General features: G+C 42.2%; 2 protein-coding genes across 5 annotated transcripts in view; both read left to right on the plus strand.

The window, feature by feature from the left end:
• DIXDC1 (DIX domain containing 1) overlaps positions 1 to 23,870 on the plus strand; it is a 75,201-nt gene that overhangs the window by 1,014 nt on the left and 50,317 nt on the right. Inside the window, exon 2 of one of the 4 annotated variants that reach the window (XM_036861968.1) lies at positions 704 to 795. The exons of 1 other annotated variant lie outside the window; for it this stretch is intronic. In XM_036861968.1, the coding sequence (XP_036717863.1) occupies positions 739 to 795 (57 nt within the window). In that variant the 5' untranslated portion in view covers positions 704 to 738. Of the gene's footprint in view, positions 1 to 703; positions 796 to 8,977; positions 9,350 to 23,870 lie in introns of those variants that run through there. 2 more of the 4 variants (XM_036861970.1, XM_036861966.1) reach the window with 2 other exon arrangements.
• On the plus strand, positions 21,400 to 21,681 carry LOC118899930 (NADH dehydrogenase [ubiquinone] 1 alpha subcomplex subunit 1-like). Its single transcript, XM_036861972.1, has one exon. It carries the CDS (start codon positions 21,400 to 21,402, stop codon positions 21,610 to 21,612), a length of 213 nt encoding a protein of 70 aa, XP_036717867.1. The 3' UTR covers positions 21,613 to 21,681.

Genomic DNA, 23,870 nt, shown 5'->3' on the forward strand with positions numbered 1-23,870 from the left:
ACATACATTGTACATCTGCTTTAATCATTATAGAAAAGGGTGCCTTGACTAGAAGTAAAGAATAGCCATGTTAAAAGTAAAGATTAAATGCCTCCCTTCCTGGGACACCAATGCTGCTACTCCTTCGATGATAAGACTCCCTTCCCAGGTGCCAAGGCCGTACTGACTTGCTGTGTACATGCTGATCTGTTTGTTTGAAAGACTGAAGGAATGAATCTCTGATTTGTTTGATGTTCTTTGTTCTGACAAGATTTAAAACTGTGCTGAAAACCATGCTTCTCCAGAGCAGTCCTTAGAGTTATTTGAGAGGCTATCTCTGGGCTATAGTCCTCAGGTTGGCTCAAATAAAACTCTTTTCTATTTCTATTATAGATTGTTTATTGATTATTTCTGTCAACAGACTGATACATTTAGGGAGGAAGGAAAATGCATTCTTGCTTGACTGATAGGGAAGCATTTGTCTTTACTTATTGCTATTAAAACCTAAGTGATTATATTAAAAATGCCACTGGGATAGCCCTGTTGTAATTATACTATCTTGGGCTGGATTTCCTGCTCGCTGGGGTCCTATTTTTTTCATACTTCCAGATGACTTAAATGGGTAGGCTTGGGGCAGGAACCTGACCCCTCTAAATTGGTTTAACTTTTGGAATTTTTTTCTTGACCTGTATTTTTGCATGGATCTTTCTCTTCCTATTTTAAGGTGGCCCTGATCCAGTTCTTCTAGGGACTCTGAAGATGGGTACCCAAGTGGTTAAGAGACTCTGTAACCCCCTGATACCAGCAGAGCCCTCTGTAAGTTTTTGGTGTACCATTGAGAGGAGTGTGATGACGTTAATGGAATTTCAGTACAGCTCGACAACTGGGGGATTTCTCCATCAGGACTCAGATCCTGGAACAAAATTGTAATATATTTGCTTTCTTTTCTAGCTTCCCCTTCTTGTGGAAATTCTGGCTCACTTGATTTATTATCTTTTTCTGGAATTAATAAAATCAGGCAGAGGTTGAAAATTTCTAGCAATTAATCAGAACATATGGACTGTTTAAAAGATTTCAATAACATTTGTTATAGAAATAATGTACGTGGGAATTCCCTGGTGGTCCAGCGGTTAGGACTGCATGCTTCCACTGCAGGAGGCATGGGTTTGATCCCTGGTCGGGGAACTGAGATGCTGTGTGCTGCATGGTGCAGCCAAAAAAAAAAAAAAAAGGAAATAATGTATGTGAATTATAGAGCATTTGGGAAATAGTGCAAACCATGATTTTTTTAAAAACATAATCTTCCCAACGAGAAGCAATCCTGTTAATATTTTAGAATATTTTCTTCTAGTCTTTTTTCTATGTATATTATTTACATATTTGAGATCATATTATGCACATACTTTTGCCTTTTGCTTTTTCTGGCTTAATGTTTGTTAATATGAAATTGTTAAAATATTTGTTTTCATATGAACACAAATGTTTGGTAGACATTATAATGGCTGTAATTTTCTTTTTTTGTTGTTTTATTTTTTCTTTTGAATTTTATTTTATTTATTTTTTTATACAGCAGGATCTTATTAGTCATCCATTTTATACACATCAGTGTATACATGTCAATGCCAATCTCCCAATTCATCACACCACCAACCCCACCCACCACTGCTTTCCCCCCTTGGTGTCCATACGTTTGTTCTCTACATCTGTGTCTCTATTTCTGCCCTGCAAACCAGTTCATCTGTACCATTTTTCTAGGTTCCACATATATGCGTTAATATGCGATATTTGTTTTTCTCTTTCTGACTTACTTCACTCTGTATGACAGTCTCCAGATTCATCCACATCTCTACAAATGACCCAATTTTGTTCCTTTTTATGGCTGAGTAATATTCCATTGTATATATGTACCACATTTCTTTATCCATTCGTCTGTTGATGGGCATTTAGGTTGCTTCCATGACCTGGCTATTGTAAATAGTGCTGCAATGAACATTGGGGTGCATGTGTCTTTTTGAATTGTGGTTTTCTCTGGGTATATACCCAGTAGTGGGATTGCTGGGTCATATGGTAATTCTATTTTCTGTTTTTTAAGGAACCTCCATACTGTTCTCCATAGTGGCTGTATCAATTTACATTCCCACCCACAGTGCAAGAGGGTTCCCTTTTCTCCACACCCTCTCCAGCATTTGTTGTTTGTAGATTTTCTGATGATGCCCATTCTAACTGGTGTGAGGTGATACCTCATTGTAGTTTTGATTTGCATTTCTTTAATAATTAGTGATGTTGAGCAGTTTTTCATGTGCTTCTCAGCCATCTGTATGTCCTCTTTGGAGAAATGTCTATTTAGGTCTTCTGCCCATTTTTTGATTGGGTTGTTTTTTTTTAAATATTGAGCTGCATGAGCTGTTTATATATTTTGGAGATTAATCTTTTGTCCATTGATTCGTTTGCAAATACTTTTTCCCACTCTGAGGGTTGTCTTTTCATCTTGTTTATAGTTTCCTTTGCTTTGCAAAAGCTTTAAAGTTTCATTAGGTCCCATTTGTTTATTTTTTGTTTTTATTTCCATTACTCTAGGAGGTGGATCAAAAAAGATCTTGCTGTGATTTATGTCAAAGAGTGTTCTTCCTATGTTTTCCTCTAAGAGTTTATGGTGTCCGGTCTTACATTTAGGTCTCGAATCCATTTTGAGTTTATTTTTGTGTCTGGTGTTAGGGAGTGTTCTAACTTCATTCTTTTACATGTAGCTGTCCAGTCTTCCCAGCACCACTTATTGAAGAGACTGTCTTTTCTCCATTGTATATCCCTGCCTCCTTTGTCATAGATTAGTTGACCATAGGTGTGTGGGTTTATCTCTGGACTTTCTATCCTGTTCCATTGATCTATATTTCTGTTTTTGTGCCAGTGCCATATTGTCTTGATTACTGTAGCTTTGTAGTATAGTCTGAAGTCAGGGAGTCTGATTCCTCCAGCTCTGTTTTTTTCCCTCAAGACAGCTTTGGCTATTCGGCGTCTTTTGTGTCTCCATACAAATTTTAAGATTTTTTTTTTCTAGTTCTGTAAAAATGCCACTGGTAATTTGATAGGGATTGCATTGAATCTGTAGATTTCTTTGGGTAGTATAGTCATTTTCACAATATTGATTCTTCCAATCCAAGAACATGGTATATCTCTCCATCTGTTGGTATCATCTTTAATTTCTTTCAACAGTGTCTTATAGTTTTCTGCATACAGGTCTTTTGTCTCCCTAGGTAGGTTTATTCCTAGGTATTTTATTCTTTTTGTTATGGCTGTAATTTTCTTGACCATTCCTTTGTTGTTGGACTTTTAGGTTCCCCTCCCCGCCTTGTAAAACACTAATTGATTTTCTCATTTAAGACTTTTTTCCCCTCAGGATAGAGTTCCAGAAGTAGAATGCTAGGTCAAAGGATGTGAACATTTTAAGTGGTAAGTTACTTTTTAAAAGAAGAATTGCAGTGTCAGATTTTGTATACATCCTTCAGAAGGCAGAGGGACATCAATGGGGAGATAGGAAGGTCCTTGGTAGAAATCTGGCTACCTCTTGCAACGAGGCCCAGGGTCCTGCAGAAAGATTATTTCACGGTAGTATAATTAGTCATGTGGAACCGTAACACATTATGAATGGCAGTCCAGAGACATGGGGGCATTTACAGTGTTTTTACTGAGAGAAACTCAGGGTCACTTCCAAAATACCCACCAGATGGCGCTAGTCCTAATCTGATTTTACCCACAGGATACTTGGCAGATAACTTTTGAAATGTGAATTTTAAAAAATCATGTAGAATATATTTGCATATCTGCTTTGGTACAGTTTATATTAAGCACTAGCATCTGGTGACTACTTTGGCAGCATCCTACTCTAGTCTCACACCATTCTGTCTCTTTTTTCCTTTTTCTCCCCACTCAGTCTGTCACAATCACCCTGTACACTCTGTCCCCACACACTAATATTGGATTCTCTGTTTTACTAGTCTTCCTTTTACTATTCTTTCTTTTAGTCTTGTTTCTTGCCCTTCTGTGTGTGTGTGTATTTATGTGTAACTGTGACTTCTTGAAGTTTTTGCTAAAAGAATAGGACCTGCTGTATATAATAGGTGCTCAGTATACATTTAATATATGTTTAATGAAAGACTGCATTGGTGAAGGAGAGGAAAGTATAGAAGAATACCAGAAATTGTTTATATTTGTCTTGGAAATGCAGTAAAAGAGATTAAAAATCACATTCCTAAATTAACTATAAAGTGCTAAATGATATAGTATATAGCATGCTATCACTTTTGAATTTTAAGGAGAAGAAGCCAATATTTATTGAGCATCTACTATATGCCTTGAAATATTCGTTCTAGAGATAAATCAGTAACAAAACATACAAAACTCCCTGCCCTTATGCAGCTTACATTCTGGGCAGAAGGGAGGCTGACAATAAACAAGTAAACAAGTAAATCTAGAGTATGCAAGATGGTGATGAATGTTAGGAAGGAAAATAAATTAAACCAGGCAAAGAAGTTTGGGAGTGCTGAGGTGAGGAGGTGGTATCATTTTAAGTAGAGTGGTCAGAGAAGGCCAAACAGAATAAACACATTTGGGCGGAGACCTGAAAGAAGGGCAGGGATGCACCATGGGTTATCTGAGAGGTGGGTGTTCCAGACAGATTATGATCAGATCTGTCTTGATTTTAACGAACTCAGGAGTGGTCAGAGGAGTTCCATGAGGAAGTGGAACTTAAACTAGGCATAGTGAAGATTTGAGTAGCAGAAGTGTGGGGCATTCTAGGCAGAGGGATAGTCATGAAGGTATAGAGGTGAAAATGAGCCCTGTGAATCTATGAAATGGTGAAGAGCCTGCGAACTGAGCATAGGCAGTGAGGGGGGAGGCCTTAAGAGCTGGGCATGAGGAATCTATATCTGACATGCTAGGAAAAGGGAGTGTTTGAAGACATTTGAGCAGTTGAACAGCAAGATGAATGTGTTGCCTAAGGAAGATTAAGGGATGCAGACTGGCAGAAAAGCCTGGAGACAAAAGAGAGCAGTTTAGGAGCCAGGACACGTTTGGGACCTTTGCCGGTAGACGTGAACCCTTTTGTGTGTATGTATTTATGGTGATGTCTCTGAAGATAAATGCAATAGAAATTGTAAACATATGTTACTGCCAAGGAGCTTGCTAATGTGAGAAAACAGAGAAAGACTAAGAAATTATTTCAGAGAGTCATTTAAAATATTTCCATTGACAATTTTAATTATTTGTTTATTCAAACTGCCTTTCTGCTTCCTTATAGTCATTAATGATTGCCCATAATAGATGTGTTAAATTTTACATAGGTGTGAATTTCACACTTCTTAGTTCTCTGCAGGGAGAAGTCACAGTCAATATTTTCACCAAATGACAGTTTTGTTTGAGGTTCAAAGTCTTACTTAGGCTAACATGTTATTATCTGTATTAATAGAAGTGATGAATGAGTTTGCCAGTGTTTCCTCCATTGGCTCATTCTTTCATTCAACTAAAAACATATGCTGAGTTCTATGCTGTAACATCATATAAAAATATTGCATAATGATTAAGAACCTGGACTTTGGCTTCACCGCTTAGTAGCTATGGGGTTGGGGCAAATTACCCTCCAGATCTCTCTTTCTGCATATGTAAAGTGGGGACAATAAAAATAACCTACTGATTGTGGTAACTGTGACCATCACATGAGCTAATGTATGTAAGTGCTGAGTACAGGGCTTGGCACATAGTAAGAGCTCAATTTTGCTATTATTACTTTTGTAGATAGATATTTGGGTAGCTTTTAGTTGGTGAGGAAAGTATCTGCCTTTATTGGTTTTTTAAAATTTTACTGAGGTATAGTTGATTTACAATGTTGTGCTAATTTCTGCTGTACAGCAGTGATTCAGTTATACATATATATACGTTCTTTTTCATATTCTTTTCCGTTATGGTTTATCACAGGATATTGAATATAGTTCCCTGTGCCATACAGTAGAATCTTGTTGTTTATCCATTGCCTTTATTGTTAAAGTAATGCAGGACTGAGGAAGCTTGGTGTAATTTCAGAAACCAGGCAGCATGACAGAGATATGCAGAAAGCAGCTTGCTTGGACTCTTTGCCTCTCCTCCAGGCAGAGTGAATAACAGGCCTGTAGCGGTGGGAGTGGTTCCAGCTACCAGGACTGGCTTGCAGTTTTCCCTTGCTCGGGCACTACAGGATGCGGATCATTGTCCTAGTTATTCCTAGGTCATTTAGCTAACCCACTTATTCTCCCAGCTCTTGTGTTGATATCACAATAGGGTGAGATGGAGAGGATAGAAGGAATAGTAAATGTTAGTGCTGCTTAGAGCTAAAGCTTGATTCTTTACCCGGGTCACTTTCTAAGTCAGACCATGATAAGTATGGTGAACATATGTTTTGAGAAAAAAAAAAATTGGGGGGCTTCCCTGGTGGCGCGGTGGTTGAGAATCTGCCTGCCGATGCAGGGGACACGGGTTCGAGCCCTGGTCTGGGAAGATCCCACATGCCGCGGAGCGGCTGGGCCCGTGGGCCACAATTGCTGAGCCTGCGCGTCTGGAGCCTGTGCTCCGCAACAGGAGAGGCCGCGATAGTGAGAGGCCCGCGCACCGCGATGAAGAGTGGTCCCCGCTCGCCGCAACTAGAGAAAGCCCTCGCACAGAAACTAAGACCCAACACAGCCATAAATAAATAAATGAATGAATGAATGAATGAATGAATGAACGTGAATTTCTAAAAAAAAAAAAAAAAAATTGGGATTATCTGGTCCAACAAGAATTTTTTGCTTTTTCCAAGTCTGAGAGGCAGACTCTATGTGAACATATTATAATTTTTGGAACATTCCAGTAGTTGTGTGGGGACAATGGAACAGAATATTTTGGAATTGTACTACCTAAATTTAAACGAATTAATATTAAATGCCATGTCAATTTTAGTTCCAACCTTGCACTTGCCACATTTCAAGTTTTCATTAGCCACATGTGGTTCATGGCCACTGGATTGGACAGCACAGATATGGAACATTTCCACCATCACAGAAAGTTCTATTGGATACTCTTGCTGTAGAATATGTGGTTGGTATTATTATAGACTTCCAAGGAATAGTAGTCTTGGATCATATGCCCTATAATAGATCTTGTATCTATTTACCACAATTCTCTCTAATTCCTCCAGCATAGGGCAAACAGCATAGTACTGGGCCTCAGAGGCCTTTGGTTCAGATCTTAGCTCCTGTACTGACTTGCTAAGTGGCTGTGAGCACCTCTGCTAGCCTTGGTTCCTTCATCTGTGAGATGAGAGAGTTGGGCCAGATGAGATCTTTTTTTGGAGCTTTAAAATTCAGTGATTTAATGTCTTTTCCCAGGAATATTGAGTTCACAGGTCCTACTTTGATAAATAGCTTGTTGTTTGAGAAACAGTGACCTCTTGGCATAGATAACTGGCAGCAGGACCTCCCTCTGATATCTCAATATTTTATGCTGTATCCAAAGCATGATGGGCTGTCAGCCAATCAGAATCCTCTATCCAGGGATCCACCAACTGGGTGTTCTGGACTTGCATCACTAAGTATGTAGATGTGTTGCATACAACTTTATACTCTTGGAAGTTTCACAGTTCTCTTTAAAAGGGGCCTTGTTGCATTAACATGGGTTAGTGACTCAACTGAGGGTGTTACACCATGAACTGTGGTGACCGCGAGGGGAGTTCTCAGCAACCAAATTCCCCATCTAGAGGATGAAGGACAGTGGTCTTCTGACTTGTGGGCTGTTCGGGTTCAGTCTGAGTTGGTGTCATGGCTTTTCCCCAGCCTTAGCCAGAATTGAACCCACAGCATTCAACCAGCAGCAGCCACTTAACACCTCGGCTGACTTCTGCTTCCTCTTTGCTGTGGTCAGAGGGAGGTGTGTCTTTTCTCTATGTGTTTAGCAGCTTTCGGCGTTCAGGCAGATGTGGCTAGCTCTAGCTGCTTCGGATAAGGATTTTCTTCTTTTCTAGTGACCTGAGGAGGAGGAGATCAATTAGGTTGAACAAGAGCCATGACTGACTTTTCTTGCTAAGGTACTAATGGGATTTGGGGAGGGAATCTGGGCCTTTTGCAAAATCACCAGTGTAGAGTCCTAGCTCCTCAAATAGCCTCTGTCACTGCCCAGCTGTGTCCTTGGGCGAGGCCTGACCTTCTGCGCTCCTTAACACTGTGTAAACCCTTCTGCCCATCTGGGATCACGAGGTGGAACATAATATGGGTGTTCTTTCAGCTTCCAGTTTTCCTATAGAGACAAGAGTGTGCACTGAGAGAAAAGATGATTAGTATTTTTAAAAATAAATGTGACTGGAGTAACTAAAAACAGGGGAATGGCTCTCTGTGTCACTTGAGGAAGCTTTTACCTAACCCTTTCAAAAGTACCAGGACATTTTGCAGTTCAACCCATTTTCATTAAAACCCATTTAATTAACTTAAAACTCATTTAAAGTATGGGTTTTACATTTTAGCAGTCATTTGAAAAAGAAAGACAGGTTTTTTGGTAAAACCTTGTTCATCCTTGGTTCACCCTTGATGTTTCTGTTGTGATCCTGTGATTGGTTTAGCACTATTTTATTAAATGTACCCTAATACCATCAATAACTAAAGCTCTCTCTATCCTCTTTTTGTGCCTTTCCCTTCTGTTTCCTCTTCTTTAGCCTAACTTCACTGTCCAGGCCCCATGTGGAAAAAGGTTGCTGTTTTCAGCTAGTCTGGGGAAAAAAAAAATCCTATGATTCACTCCCCTTCCTACCCACCTTGTGGTGGGGCACTTGAGGCCTTAAGTCATCGGAACTTGTGTGTGTCTGTGTGTGTGCGTGTGTGTGTGTGTGTGAGTGCGCGCGCGCAGCACATGCACATGCACACGCCGGCAGGCCAGCCTGGTGTGTGTGTGTGTGCGCAGCGTACGCACACACGCCCACCCCCCGGCCCGCTGTGTGAGTGTGCGTGTGTGTGCGCGCCGCGGGGCTCTCCTTGACGCACGCCGGGCAGGGGGCCCCCAGCCAGCGCCCCTCCGCTGGGTGCGCGCCCAGCAGTTTCTATAGGAACCGCGACAGCGCCCGGGCCCCTCCTGCGGAGCCCGGGTGCGAGCATGCCCAGTGGAAGCCGCTAGTTTGGCCCGGGTCTAGGTTTCCAGTAAGTGGCATGCGGGACTCCGGAGACATCCCAATGAGCTGAGCCGAGAGTCTTTGTGTGCACAGGGAGAAGGAGGCGGTGGCCGCCGGGCCCGGAGACCCCGCCCCGGGGGCCCGGTAGGAACAATGCTAGCCTGCCTAACCCGGGGGAACTTACTGGACGTCCTGCAGGAGGGCTTCAATGAGGTAACTGTCTGCTCCTCGCACTCCCCAGCTCCCCTGCCCTAGCGCCTCCCGCCTAACCTCTGGGAGGGGTCCTCTTCTGCCCCCATCCTCACCGGGACCCCAGAACAATCCCCCCACAGAGCCCTAAGGAGGCTAAGGTGGTGGGTACGGTACAGACGAGCCTGGTGAAATCAAAAGGGCCGACCTCTTCCAGCTGAGCTGGGCGATGACCTTGCCTGGTAGCTTGCCTGAGCCCAGAAGACAGGACCACAAATTCAGAGGTCATCTCCTTCCAAAAGAAGTGGTCTCCTCCCTCCCTGGGCTTTGCCCTAAGGAAATCCCCAGGGAAGCCTGTGAATATATGGCAAAGGTGCTCATTCTGTTTCCGGAGCTAAGTGGGTGGGCCAAGGGAGGGGTGGGGTGGCATTGCATTGGTAGAAAGTTTGAGAGGGGGCAGGGTGAGTAGGTGGTCCACAGGAAGTGCCCTCTTCATGTTCACATCTCTTTCTAAATCTAGGGTAGTACATTTCTCCACAACCACGGGTATGATTGGCAGAGAGGACCTAGGAGGAGAGAGAGGTTTCTGGGCCCAATTCAGGGGAGTGGTGTTTGTTCCTTTCTGTGTGAGAGTGGGAAACTGGGGCCTCAATCTGACAGGCAGTATGGGCTAGGGCTGGCGGGGAGTCTTTTTCTCTTCACTGTTTTCTCTCAGAATTTTGTTATTTATTCCATTTTCTTCTCTTGTGACCCCGGACATTCTGCTTTAGGACCTTTGCCCCTTGCGATTTGCTCCATATGTCTTCCATTGCTTCTGAACCCCACCCCTTGGGTTGCCTTATCCCAGCATCCAGGGAGACCCCTACGAGGAGAGCTGGACTGTTAGTTGTGTCTTTCTTCCTTTCTCCCTCCTTTTCTTTCTGCCTCTCCCTCTCTTCCCTTTATGTCGATCTTTCTTAAGTTTAAGGCTTTTTAAAGTCTGCTTTTTGTTAAGCAATTAACATATGAATACATTCCCTTCTTAAATATGAATATTGCAGGCAAGACCGAGTGCCTTGGCCACCCCTGCCATCCTGGCCTTTTCCCCGGAGGTAACCATTCTCATGAATTTGTGTATAAGCTTTTCTTTCTACATCTGCACTACAGACTCTTTCCTTAATTCCTGTTTTTAATTAAGAAGCTCTGCAGCCTGACCTGCCTCAGATCCTTCCCCAGTCCTGGCCCCTGTGCCCCAGCCTTTTTCCTGACACAGAGAGGAAAACTGCACAAATGCTGTCCCAACCTAACCAACTGAGACAGAATTTTCCTTTGGCTGAGGGGTGTCACAGCCTTCGCTGAAGGGTAGAGCTTGCGTCCCATCTGCACTGTGCGGGTCCTCATCTTTGCATCATTCCCCTTTGAACACATGGAAGGGGATTGTTAACAAAGAGCTACAGTCTGAGAGTTGAAACACAGACGAGCCAGGAAGCCACCTTTTTGAGTGCTTCCAGTATTCTTTTTTCACTCTCTGCCTTTGGGCCTCCCCTGGTCTTGAGCCTCATAGAAGCTCCTTAGGCCATCTTATGGTCTCCCATTTTTGTCAGTCAGTCCCCAGGGATCAGGTTCCACTGTCTTATTAGGAAGAGGAAACCCACACAGAGTGAGTCCTAGTCTTTGCCTTTTGCTCATTTCACCTCCAAACCTTTCAGCTGAAGAGCCAGGTAAACCAAGAGGTAGACTGTCTTTTTCTTTTTCACACTTTGGTGCTTCCATGAATGTCTCCTGACACCCAATTCTTATAAAATATAAGGGTAAAGGAGAGTGGGAGAGTTTTCTTTTTGTGGTGGTAATAGAGTCTTCATAAAAACAACAGACAACTTTATAATTAATTCATCTTTAGAATAATGCAGTAATGCCTCTCTTCCCTCTCTGACACTTGATTTTTCTACCCATCTTGTAAACTTCCCTCCATCCCCTCCACAGGCTAATGTACAGTCCACTCCCTTCTCTTAGTAGATTTGAACTCTGATAGCCAATAGGTACTTTCAGTTTCTCTGAGAAATTGACATCGTCTAAATAATAGTAATATGTTTAATCTCAATGATTCCTTACAGTTTAAATAATTCTTTCATATACATAATAAATTATATTAAATAATGTTTTCTCATATGGGATCACACATAGTGCTACTGAATAATGGTACAGTTGGTCATTTCAGAGTCAGTGGGGCCCTGTTTGACTTATTCCAGCCTCTAGGGTTGCTTAATAGATCCAGTAATGTTCAGTCTCTTTTGTTAGAGTCATGTGATAGGGGTGTAAAGAGGGACTTAAAAGCTAATGTCAGAATACACTTCAATTTCTCTGAGAAACTCTTCCTACTGGGGCTAAGAATACCACGCATGTACCCAGTCATCTCCTGGGAATGAGCCAAGCATATCTGAAGCTGTTCTTTATCACCCAGATGCTTTATAGGTCTATGTGGTTAGGGCTGTGACCTCATTCTCTATGGCAGAGAAAACTGCCACAGGAAATGAAGCTATGGCCCTAATTGGTTAATTATAAGGGAACCCTGCAGCAGTGGAACTCTGCCCTCTGAATCAAGGCTTCCCTCTAGCCACTGTTGGCCTCTGTTCTCAGTCCAATTGCCACTCTGGATGACTATGCACATCAGAATTTTCTTCTACCACCTTCCTTTCTTTCTTCTACCACCTGTCTTCTTCCACCTTCCTGGCCTCCGCACACCTAACAAATTACTCACAGGATTGATCCATGTCAGTGCTGTCAGTGCAATTGCTTTTATTGATATGGCAAATCTGCATTGTGGATTATCCACAAGTTTTGGCTACTGCCTCATTCTGTAGCTCACCCTGGCTGTCATCCCCTTTCTCCTATGTTCTGGGCCTGGCCAGGCTTTCTATCGGTCAGAATTTCCCCATTCTGCCTCTGCCTCAAAGCTATGTTTTTGTTTTCTCTGCCTCTTGGTATTGATGTTGTTATATGAATGTTGTCTTTGATTCATGTGCCAGTGTTTTTTCTGGGGGCTGAACTTTCTTTTAGAAAAGACTTTGGTGCTTGTGTTGAAAGGTTTTGACAGACCTGAGACTACAATATGGTTTGGCCAGTAAGCATTCATTCATTTAGTTATTTAGTTCATTATTGGGCGAGGGGATAGATAAAATAATTGAAAAACACCTGGTCCCTGCTTCCAATGAATTTATAGGGAGAGAGATTTATAGTTGTACTGAAAAAAACATATAGGATGCTTAATGTACTGTCATAAAAGAGGTAGTGTTTTTGGGAGATCAAAGAGATATCTTCCAGTTAATGATATCATGAAAAGCACCAAATATTTACCAACCTACCTGATCACTGAGGCCAGACTTTTTTTCCTGCTCATTTGGTAAACATGCATGCAAACACTCAATCGCTAGACAGTCACTGAATTACTGTGCTTACCAGGCACTGTGCCAAGCTCTGGAAATAGAAGGCAAATAACATAGAATCTGTGCCCAAGTGGCGCTCGCAGGCCAGTGAAAATAGAGCACATGTCCAGAGTGGAAACTTGGGAAAATTCTGACAATACAGAAATCTTGCTTGTCAGGCAGAGCCAGCTTGTGCCTGGCTATAGTGTAATGGAAGTTGTGGGAATGATTTATTAAAATGTTGGTTGACAGGAAATCAGTTCTCTGAGCCTTAACCTTCTAAACAGATGCCTTGGAAGACTTTCCCTACAATTTTCCCTCCAACTAGAAAAATAGAGATTTAAATCCCACATTGAGAGTCATCTGCCTGGCAGGCCCTGAGAAATACAGGAAGGGCCTTTTTGTGGTATCATGCCCGTAAGGGGGACACAGAATGAGTGAGGAAGGGGATTGGCAGTTGGAGCAGCTGCAGGGCACATCTCTCCTAGGCGCCCCATGCCTTCCATGGAGGAGGATTTGCAGCATGGGCCAACTGGAGGCTCTCAGTCATCTCCACAATGAATTCCTCTGTGATTTACTATAGAAATTAAAGGCTTGTTAAATCTTCGGTGTAGCAGAGCGCCACACCCCCTAGCCTTCTTTTTTCTATCCTGACTGATTTCTGCTCTCCTCACCCAGGCTCCTTGGCTTTGTTCCCACAGGAGTCAATGCCAGCTCAACAGATGCTCCCTGGCATCAAGCTGTCAGGCAGTTTTATGTTCCCTGTGGTGAGTGATGGCCTGGCCAGGCATGTGGATCGGTGATAGGGTGCTGTTTGCCAGGTGCCACTCCCCCAGGCAGTTCACAGAGGCTGGGGAGCCCTGGAGGTGCTTCAGCCGCCTTGACTGGCCTTGTTGTCTAGGCTGTGCGAACCACAGATTCCAACTAACGTTTTCCTGAGTGTATGTCCTTATTTGTTATCTCCAAACCAGGCCCCCTTTGAGTGGTCATGGACATAACCTTCAGTGGTGAGGTATGGTAAGGGGGTAGGGAACCAATCCGAAAGGCCCTAACGGTGGGCTCCATGCTCTGTTTCTATAAGGGACACTCGTAGACCATACAGTGATACTTCATTCATTCATTCACATGCATTTACTGAACACTTACCTTGTAACATGTACTCATGAAGGAACAGAGTGTTTGTTGTGAACTCATAGTTAATGGAAATTTTAAAATAAGGTTAGGAGATGGTATCTTTTCAGATATCATCATATCATTATTCTTTGACCCCTGGGCTGAACAGGAATACAAAGAGCTCTGCCCATACAGGGAAGAAGACATTTAATGATATTTTTTACTTACTAACTTTATTTTTAAGTGATTACCCACCAGGTTCAATGAATAGCTTTTCCTGGTTCAGTAAAGAAAGGCCTGAAAGAGTTAATAGAAAAGAAATACAATATTGCATTCTTTTACTGGGAGAATTTAGGCCAGTAATAACTCAAGGTTTCCAAACCTCCTGCCTTCGTCTCAGTTTCTCAGCAACGGCTCCACCCCCCATCTCATCTTCTGCAGCTGGAGGGTCTCAGAGTTCTAAACAGGTATCTGGTTTCACTGTAGAACTGATTCCCTTCCTGAGCCATTCAGGTCTCCTCCTGAACTCTCTCTCCAGCGCACCACAAGAGCCCGCTGCTTTTCGTGTTTGTCTTTCTTGCTTGCCAGCAGGGAGCCATAAAGCCAACTCCTTGGATGCTTCTCCACTGGGAACACTAGGTATCACGGACTTCCCTGGTGACACCCAGTTAGTGCTTTTGCAACTCTAACGGCACAAGTCCCCTGCAGGAATTCTCTTTGACCTAGAGGCTTAGAGTAGATAGAGAGCAGAGGCTGGGTTTACAGACTTGTTTGGAAGGAAGTTCAGGTCCCAAAGAAAAACAGAAAGAAAGTTACATTTGGTGACAAGAAAGCTTTCTTGCACAAAGGAAGAATGTGGACAGAATTGTCTATTGTGGAAGAGTTTTATCTCGTATGCTTGTAGGGTTTTGGAGTGACCTGGAGGAAGCCGATGGAGATACCTCCAGCCACTCCCTGGTATTACCACTGCTCTCACAACTTTAGCGGTCCAGTCTCATCAACCCCAAATCCTGCTCACACAGTTCTGACTATTGCTATGTCTACTTTTCCTCCCCCTGAGGCCTCACTCAGATTGTCATAAAAACTCTGTCTTTCTTGACTTCTGGATTACACAGGCATCCTTCTAGCTTCCCCAGAACAAATTAGAGATGTTAATCCTGGACTGAGATTAGTTCTGTGCTGCCACTGACATTGTCTGTTTGATTGTCTTGTTTCCTTTATTAGTTTGGTTGTAAAGTGCCAAGAACCCATCTTGAAATGGCAGAGATAGAAAGTGGAATTTACTGACTCATGGAATCCAAGGAAAGGCTGAAAAACTAAACCATGGAAAGGGCAAGGATTGGGCAGTGTCCCAGAAACAATGAAAATCAAGAGCTCAAAACGCTGGCAGGATCTCTCCCTCTGCTCTCTGTCTCTTATCTCTGGTCCTTTCTGTGGGTAGCTCTGTTCCTTCTCATTACAAATGACTTTTCTCTCAGGTGGGCAACATGGCTTATGGCAGCATCCAACTTTTATATCTTACAACTTTGTCAGAGACAGAGAAGACTGATTCTATTCCTATATGCCAGATCAAAAAATTCCAGGGATTGGCTGGATTTGACCAATCAACTCAGCTAGACCAGTCACCTGTGGCCAGTAGATGGGGTTACATGATACCAGCTGGTCCTGGGGCTCACCACTGTGTTTGCAGAGGGGGCATGTTTCTAGAGAAGGGAATTATTGTGACCTGGGCAGCTACCCCAAGAGCTGTGAGCTACAACACCCCCAGGGGACTGATTTGAACCTGATTGTGGTCCTACTGTGCTTCTCCAGCTGCTGTTGGAAACAGATCAAGAACTAGGGGCATGTTCAAGATATATTTCATAATAACCAAGATACTTTCATATTTTGGAACCTGTTGCATCTTGTCTTCACTGAATAATAGACTTACAAAATGACAGTGCTAGAAGGAAACAAAATGCAGTGCTTTTTTCCCAGCTGCTGAAAGAAGCCCTAAGGAGTTATTTCAGATGTCTGGGGGTCTGGGTGGGGGGTGGGTGGAGGTAGAGAAAAAGAAAGTAAGTGAACTGACCTGTGGATTCCCACCCCAGCCCTAACAGAGAAGCTCTGCTTTTCCCTATTCTACATGTCTGGATTTCATAGAAGTTATAATTTGAAAAAAGATTATGAAGCAAAAAGGAGGAGGAGGAAAATAAAAATAAAACTACTAGTCCAACACCCCAGAGGGTAACAGCCTCTTACAAAAAGCACGTGTTATTTCATCTGCTGCAGGAGCAGCTGTAGTCAATTGTAAAACCTAACAGCAGAGCTACTCAGGGCCTGGGCTTGCACCCCAGGCCTCTTTTAAGATAAACATCTTTGTGGGGGAAGGAAAGTGGGTGGTGTGGTTGGTCCTCATAAGTGTCTACTTTGTCCTTCAAATCAATTTTTTTCAGAGCCAGCAGCAGGCATTTATAGCAAGAACTAGGTCTTGCCTGCCCCCTGGGTGAGAAGTACAGGAATCTTCAAGTCAAAGAGGAGACAAACTGATGCTTGGTTTAGTGGTTGGCTCCCAAGTTAGATTTAAAGCGAGAGGCCGAGACCTGAAGTCAATGTGACCCTTAACCTGTGGACAAGAATAGTCCCACTCAGGGGTGAATCTCTGATCTCGTTGTTAGATGCCACTTAACAGATCAACATGCAGACATAGTAGTGACATGACAAAGGCCTTTCTTCAACTAAAATTTTTTATCAGTGATTGCACTGAAGACATGCTTATCAGTTTTTAAAATCACATGACTCTGGGCAGAGTAGTAAATACCCTCAGGATTTAACCATCTACCACTCTCCTGGAGTGACTTCAGGATCCATGATGAAGACAGTCCAGCCTTGCAATTCCTTGACCGTCCCCACTGCAATGATTGTCCCCCTCTGTGCCACTTCACTAAGGCCACATACTGAGGCCACATCCTGCATCTTATTCCACAGAATTGCCCTACCCCTGAAATCGTGAACTCTGAAACTCCACTCGGTGCTCAAAGCCCCAATTTCCACACTCCTCCATTCCCATGAAACTTATTTTCAGTCGCGTCACGTTCTCTTCTCCTTACTCTTCTCCATCTTCTCAGTTTATCAGCTTTCCTTTAGTATCTTCTCCCAGGTGCAGATTCCACGATCAATCCCTTCAAATACACTCTCACCACCATCCTCACTCCCTTTGCCTTGGCGATCGCTGCCTCTCCTCTGACCATTTCTGGTCCTACATTAGCCTATTTCTGGTTTCCTCCACTCAGGGCCCAGGCCTCCTGAGCACTTCTAGAGGAAACACAGAACCTTGCGGATTGATTCAATTCCAAAATTATGATTTCCAGCCCCAGCTGAGTCCTTGGTGCTCCCAGGAAATCTTTAGCTCTTTCCAGCTTCCCACAGGGTCCCTTTCCTGAAGCCTCTGTCACTCTCCCTGTCCCTTTCACTCTCAACAGATAGACCTGCCTACTTTATAATGGATAGAGGGGCAGTTGGATTTGAGCTCCTTCAGCTGCCGTCGTCCCCACCTCCCCGTCTCCCCACAGAGGTACCTACTCCTGCCTCTCATCATCAGAGGAAGCGGCCCTCTTCCCTCCTCATTCATGCTCCTCCCCTTGTATCTGTTTCTCCTTCACTAACCCCTCATCTCAGCCTGCAAATGTCCTCTCATCCTAAAAAACCCTCATTCCTTCCCACCTTCCTCTCCAGCAAATACCCTCTCTCCTCCTCTCACCATTTCTGTTTTCCTCCATACTGAGGTCTTCTCAGTTCACTGCCATCTGACTTTTCACCCCACCGTGCATGCTATCAGTTCTCAAAAAGGTCACCAAAGCTTCTTAAATGTAAATGAAATGGGTTTTCCAGTCCTCAGCCTGACTTTTCTATAGCATTTGACCTTCTTGACCACCCTTCTTAACATTCTCTGGTCCTGGATTCCCACATAACACTTTCTCTTGATTCTTCGCCTGTCCCTCTGATTGCATGTTCTAAAATAAATTTTTTTTTTTGGCCACGCTGAGTGGCTTGCAGGATCTCAGTTCCTCAACCAGGGATTGAACCCGATCCCCTGCAGTGAAAGCCCAGAATCGTAACCACTAGGCCACCAGGGGACTCCCTAAAAGAATTATTTATTTATTTATTTATTTATTTTTGGCTGTGTTGGGTCTTCGTTTCTGTACGAGGGCTTTCTCTAGTTGTGGCGAGTGGGGGCCACTCTTCATCGCGGTGCGCGGGCCTCTCACTATCGTGGCCTCTTTTATTGCGGAGCACAGGCTCCAAACGCGCAGGCTCAGTAGTTGTGGCTCATGGGCCCAGTTGCTCCGCGGCATGTGGGATCTTCCCAGACCAGGGCTCGAACCCGTGTCCCCTGCATTGGCAGGCAGATTCTCAACCACTACGCCACCAGGGAAGCCCAAAAGAATTTTTTTTGCTGCTCACTTCACTTGTCCCTTTGATGTTGATATACCCCAGCCTCTGACCTGAGCATTCCTTCCTTTTCTCTCATTGTATGCTTTCTTTGCTATAGTAGAAATAATACATTCTTTGGAGTAAGATGGAGTGGGTTCAGATTCCATTTTCACCACTTATCAGCACTATGATCTTGAGCAAGGTTTCCCATATGAAAAATGGGGCTAATAAAATCGATTTTAATGACTGGATATGATGATTAAAGGAGATAATGCATATAAAGTGCTTCATTCAGTGGCTGACAGGGATGGGCACTCAGTGCATTTTCATTCTCCTCTTTCCCTGAGTGCCCTCTCTCCCCACTCCCTTTCCTGCCAAATAACTTCTTATGGTTCACCTTACTTTTGGGGGTGTTGTAGATCCCAGGATTTAGAGTCAGCACTGGGTTGAGATCCTTGTTCTGCCACTTACCAGCCCTGTGACCCTGGGCTTGTTGCTCTGAACCTTGGTTTCCACATCTGTAATATGGTAATAGTTGTTCCACATCTCTAATCAATGTGAAGGGGGGGATAAATATTTACATATTTGACCCTTGAACAACACGGGGGTTAGGGGCGCCAACCCTCCACACAGTGGGAAAACTGCGTATAACTTATAGTCAGCCCTTTGGAGGCCCACAGTCCCTCCACATCTGCATTAACTAGCCGCAGACATTATAGTACTGTCGTATTTACTCTTGAAAAAAACCTGTGTAGGGAATTCCCTGGCAGTCCAGTGGTTGAGACTCCGCGCTTTCGCTGCTGAGGACCCAACTTCGATCCCTGGTTGGGGAACTGGGATCCCACAAGCCGCGCAGCACAGCCAAAAAAAACAAAAACCAAAAATCATTGTAAATCAATTATACTGCAATAAAAAATAAATAAATAAAAAGCTTTAAAAAAAAGAAAAAGTCTGTTTATAATTGGATGCACACTGTTCAAACCCATGTTGTTCAAGAGTCAACTGTATAAATATATGTGCACACACATATACACACACACACATATATTTATATGAAAAGATGTTGGTTTAGTGCCTAGCACAGTACCTGGCATGTAGTAAGTGCTCAGTAGATGGTGTTATTATCCCATTTGCACCTATGGCTATGCCTGCCACACACAGATGCTCTCACACATCTCTCCCACCCCACACCCATCTCTTATGCTCTAGACCTGTATTTTGCCAGCTGGCTGCGGAACATCTCTACCCTGATGTTTTGCAAATGGCTCAGACTCTTGTTCAAACTGAACTGTTTGCTTTTCCCCAATACTTGCTCTTCATGTATTCTCTGTCTCAATTAAAGCATCACCATCCATTCAGGTGTGACTTTTTGGACTCTCTCTTTTCGTACGTCATCTCTGACGTAATTCTGTAATTTGTCCTTTTCTAACGGTACTGCTTCAGTTTAGGCCTTCATCTTCTCTCACTTGAATTATTGCCTGGATGCTGCTCTTTCTGTCCCATGTTCTGCTGTGTCCAGAGTGACCTTTCTAAGAAAACACGTCTCACCGTTTCACTCTCCTGTTCCCAAACTCCATGCTTTCCTGTTGAAGCTCTTTAGGCTTTAAGTCTAAGTTCTGGTAGGTCTTGTGCTGACCTATTTCTCCATCATCATTGCCTGCCACTTACAGCTCTGCCCACAAACTGATTTGTTAACTGGCTATTCCTCCAAGATACCATATGCCTTCAGGCTCTTCCTTTCTTTTTCTTTTCTTTCCTTTTTTTTTTTCTATTACCACTCACTAGGATACCCTTCTACTCTTCTCCAATTGGCAAATATCCTTAAAGAACCAGACAAATGTCTTCTTTCCTCTTGATCTTTCCCTGATAGCCTCATCCTTCCATCCTGTTGCTCCTTCTGTGCATAGATAGCGTTTTTTAACACTTCTCCATTGTTGCAGTAATCATTTTGTATTAGAGTTATTTACATGCCTGTAATCAGTGGGCCTGGCACAACGCCTGGCAGTGTTGGTTGATTTGAATAAATGAATACATGAAATGACAGGGTCTGGAAGGATCTTGTGAGATGGGATCTAACCAGTTGAAATTTGTTAAAGGTAAATATGCATCAAGAAGACCAGTTATACAAGAATGAAAATAGAAGAGACTGGCTTCACAGCAGAATGTGTTAAAAATTTTTAGGGGTTTGGTTGATAGCACTGAGTCAACTATGAGAGGTGGTAACAAAAAAAAGGAGAAGAAGAGGAGGAGGAAGAAGGGGAAGAGAAGGAGAAAAGAATGTGAAATATCTTGTCTGATTTTAGAGCCAGAGTATTGTGCTTGGTTCTAGATATTATGGTTTTAGAGGGATTTAGGCCAGAATAGCCGTAATTCTTGAAACCATTTGTAAAAACAGACAAGATGATGGAGAAGAAAATAAACATGATGAAGAAGAAAAAAGGAGAAAGCACAAATATACAAAATAAGAAATGACAGTGGAGAAGTAATCCTTGAAACAGAAAAAAACGGTAACAGTCTTTGCAGGTCTGTACAAATAAATTTTAAAACTTTGGTGAAATTGATAATTTCTGAGGGAAATTCTGATTACTAAAATTGATAGAAATGGATTGTTTAAACAGACCAATTTCTGTAGATGAATTAGAGAACCTTAATAAGGAACTATTCCTCAAAAAAAGTACCAGGCAGAGATTATTTCACAGGGGAATTCTACCAAACCTCCACTCGTCAGACAGTCCCAGTGCTCTACAGATAATGTCAGAGGATTGAAAATAAGGAGAAACTTTCTGCTTCATTTTATGAATATATCTACATGGTAGTGCAAAAAAGAAAACTACAGACTAATGTTACTTGTGAATACCCATGAAAAAGTACAACAAATATAGTACTAATATAGCACTAGTAAATATTTTATTAGCAAACAAAATTCAACACCACACTAAAAATGTAATTATTATGATCAGGTAGGGTTAACTCCAGGAATGCAAGGTAGGTTCATTATTAGGAAATCCACATATACCATATTAGATCTCAGGAAAAATAATCATAGAATTATCTCCATAAATACTGACAAAACTTTCATCAAAATTTAACATCCGTTCCTTATAAAACCACTCAAGAAAATAAGACTTGCTTGGTAACGGCATCGAGATGTGGTTCGAGATTCACTCTGGGATCGCCATCATGGCCATGTGCTTGTTCATCCTGCGAAAGGCCACTGTGCGCATCCACAGGTTCACTAACAGGGGCAAGGAAAAAATGGTTGCCCATTATTCGTGTCAGTGGAACTTGATGGAAAGAGATAGGTGCATCTCTGGAGTTAATCGTTACTATGTGTTAAAGGGTTTGGAGAACATTGATTAAGGAAGCATTTTCCTGATGGATGAAAAATAACTCAGTTATGCTCGTCTACCCCTGCTAGAAGGTTATGCAGTGTATTGTGTAGCATACACACTGTATTTTATAGTGTGTGATAAAAATAAAACAAAAAAGTAGGGACTTCCCTGGTGGTGCAGTGATTAAGAATCCGCCTGCCAATGCAGGGGACGTGAGTTCCAGCCCTGGTCTGGGAAGATCCCACGTGCCGCGGAGCAACTAAGCCTGTGCGCCACAACTACGGGGCCTGCGCCCTAGAGCCCGCGAGCCACAACTACTGAGGCCACATGCCACAACTACTGAAGCCCATGCACCTAGAGCCCGTGCTCCACAACAAGAAGCTAGAAGCTCATGCACCACAAAGAGAACCTTGCACACCACAATGAAGAGGAGCCCCCGCTCGCAGCAACTAGAGAAAGCCCACGTGCAGCAACAAAGACCCAATGCAGCCAAAAATAAATAAACAAACAAAACCCCAAAAAAGTCGAAAAAAAAAAGAAAAGAATACTTGATGGATTCTTTCTTAACATGATAAAAAAAAAAAAATATATATATATATATATATACCTTATTCCTAAAAACCAGTCACTTTCTAAATTGGGAAACACTACAAGTATTTTCTCTAAGCCCAAAAACAGGGAAGGATGCCCACTATCTCCACTACTGGTCAACATTGTACCAGGGATATTTAGAAATTGATTAAAGGCACAAGGCTTAGTAAAGAAGTAAAACTATTTCTTTTTGTAGATGATGTGACAGTAATCCTGGAAATCATTGAGAATTATTGATAAAACTCAAACAATAGAAGATAAGGTAACAGGGTATAAAATTAACCTACAGCTTTCACATACACAAAGAGTAACCAATTACAGAAGGTAACGGTAGAGAAAACCACATTTATAATCACAATAAAGAAGAATTGAATACTTAGAAATGAACTTAACAGGAAATGTATAAAATCAACAAGAGGAAAACTTTAAGACACTCCTGAAAGACACAGTTGAACTAATGGAAAGACACCCCCTATTCTTGAATAGGGTGATTCAACATCATAAAGGTAACAGTTCTGCCTATGTCAGTTTATAAATTTAATATAATCCCAATAAAAATTCTGACAGGCTTTACGGAAGTTCGTATGGAGAAATAAATTTGCAAGAATAGGCAAGAAAACATTAAAAAGAGAAAAATTTCAGGGGGGAGGGACTAGTTGTACCACATATTAAAATATACTATAAAGCCTCTACAAATAAAACATTTTGGTACTGGTGCATGGATAAACAAATATACAAGTGATATAGAATACAAAATCCAGAAATAGACTCAAACTATGGAAATTTAGTATATGATAAAGGTGACATCTCAAATCCCTGGGATAAAGAGTGACTTTTTAGTCAATGGTGCTGGAACAACTGGGTAGCCATTTGAAAAAAGATAAATTGTATCTATATCTCATATCATACACAAGAATAAATGCCAAATGGATCAGGGATCTAAATGTAAACAATTTTGAAACCGTATGAGAACTAGAAAAAAGCAGAGGTGAATTCTTCTTTCACCTCAGTGTAGGGAAAGGCTTTCTGACCATGACTCAAAATTCAGAGACGGTAAAATAAAATATCAGTAAATTTGATTATATAAAAATGAAAACCTTTTCATGGCCAAAAACTACCATAAACCAAGTGAAAAGATGACTGACAAACTGGGAAATCTCTGCAACATATGTCAAAGACAAAAGGGTAACATTCCTAATATATAAAGAACTCTTAAAAATGGAGGCACAAAGGACCAAAAACTTTGATAGAAAAATGGGAAAGAGATGTGAACAGACAATTCATGTAGATATAAAAAAGATATAAAAGATAAGAATATAAAATGAATTCTTAAACCTACCAAAGGAGGTTCAAACTCATAACTAAAGAAATAAAGATTAAAACAGCACTGAGATACACACTATCTATCACACTGGCAAAAATTTAAAAGTATGACAACATGTTCTGTTGGCGAGGCTGTGGGAAAATGCACTCTCATGCATTGCTGTTGGGTATGCAAATGGATACAACGCTTTTGGCAGGGATTTTGGCAATATCTAATAAAGTTATCTACGTAATGTGCTTTTTTACCTAGCAATCTTCTTTGAATCTACCCTGAAAATAGACCTCCATCAACATGAAAGTACGCATGCATAAGGTTACTCATTGCTGCAGTGTTTCTAATTGCAAAATATTAGAAAAAACCTGAATGCCCAC

This window comes from Balaenoptera musculus, chromosome 8, assembly GCF_009873245.2.
Source record: "Balaenoptera musculus isolate JJ_BM4_2016_0621 chromosome 8, mBalMus1.pri.v3, whole genome shotgun sequence".
Classification (NCBI taxonomy): domain Eukaryota; kingdom Metazoa; phylum Chordata; class Mammalia; order Artiodactyla; family Balaenopteridae; genus Balaenoptera; species Balaenoptera musculus.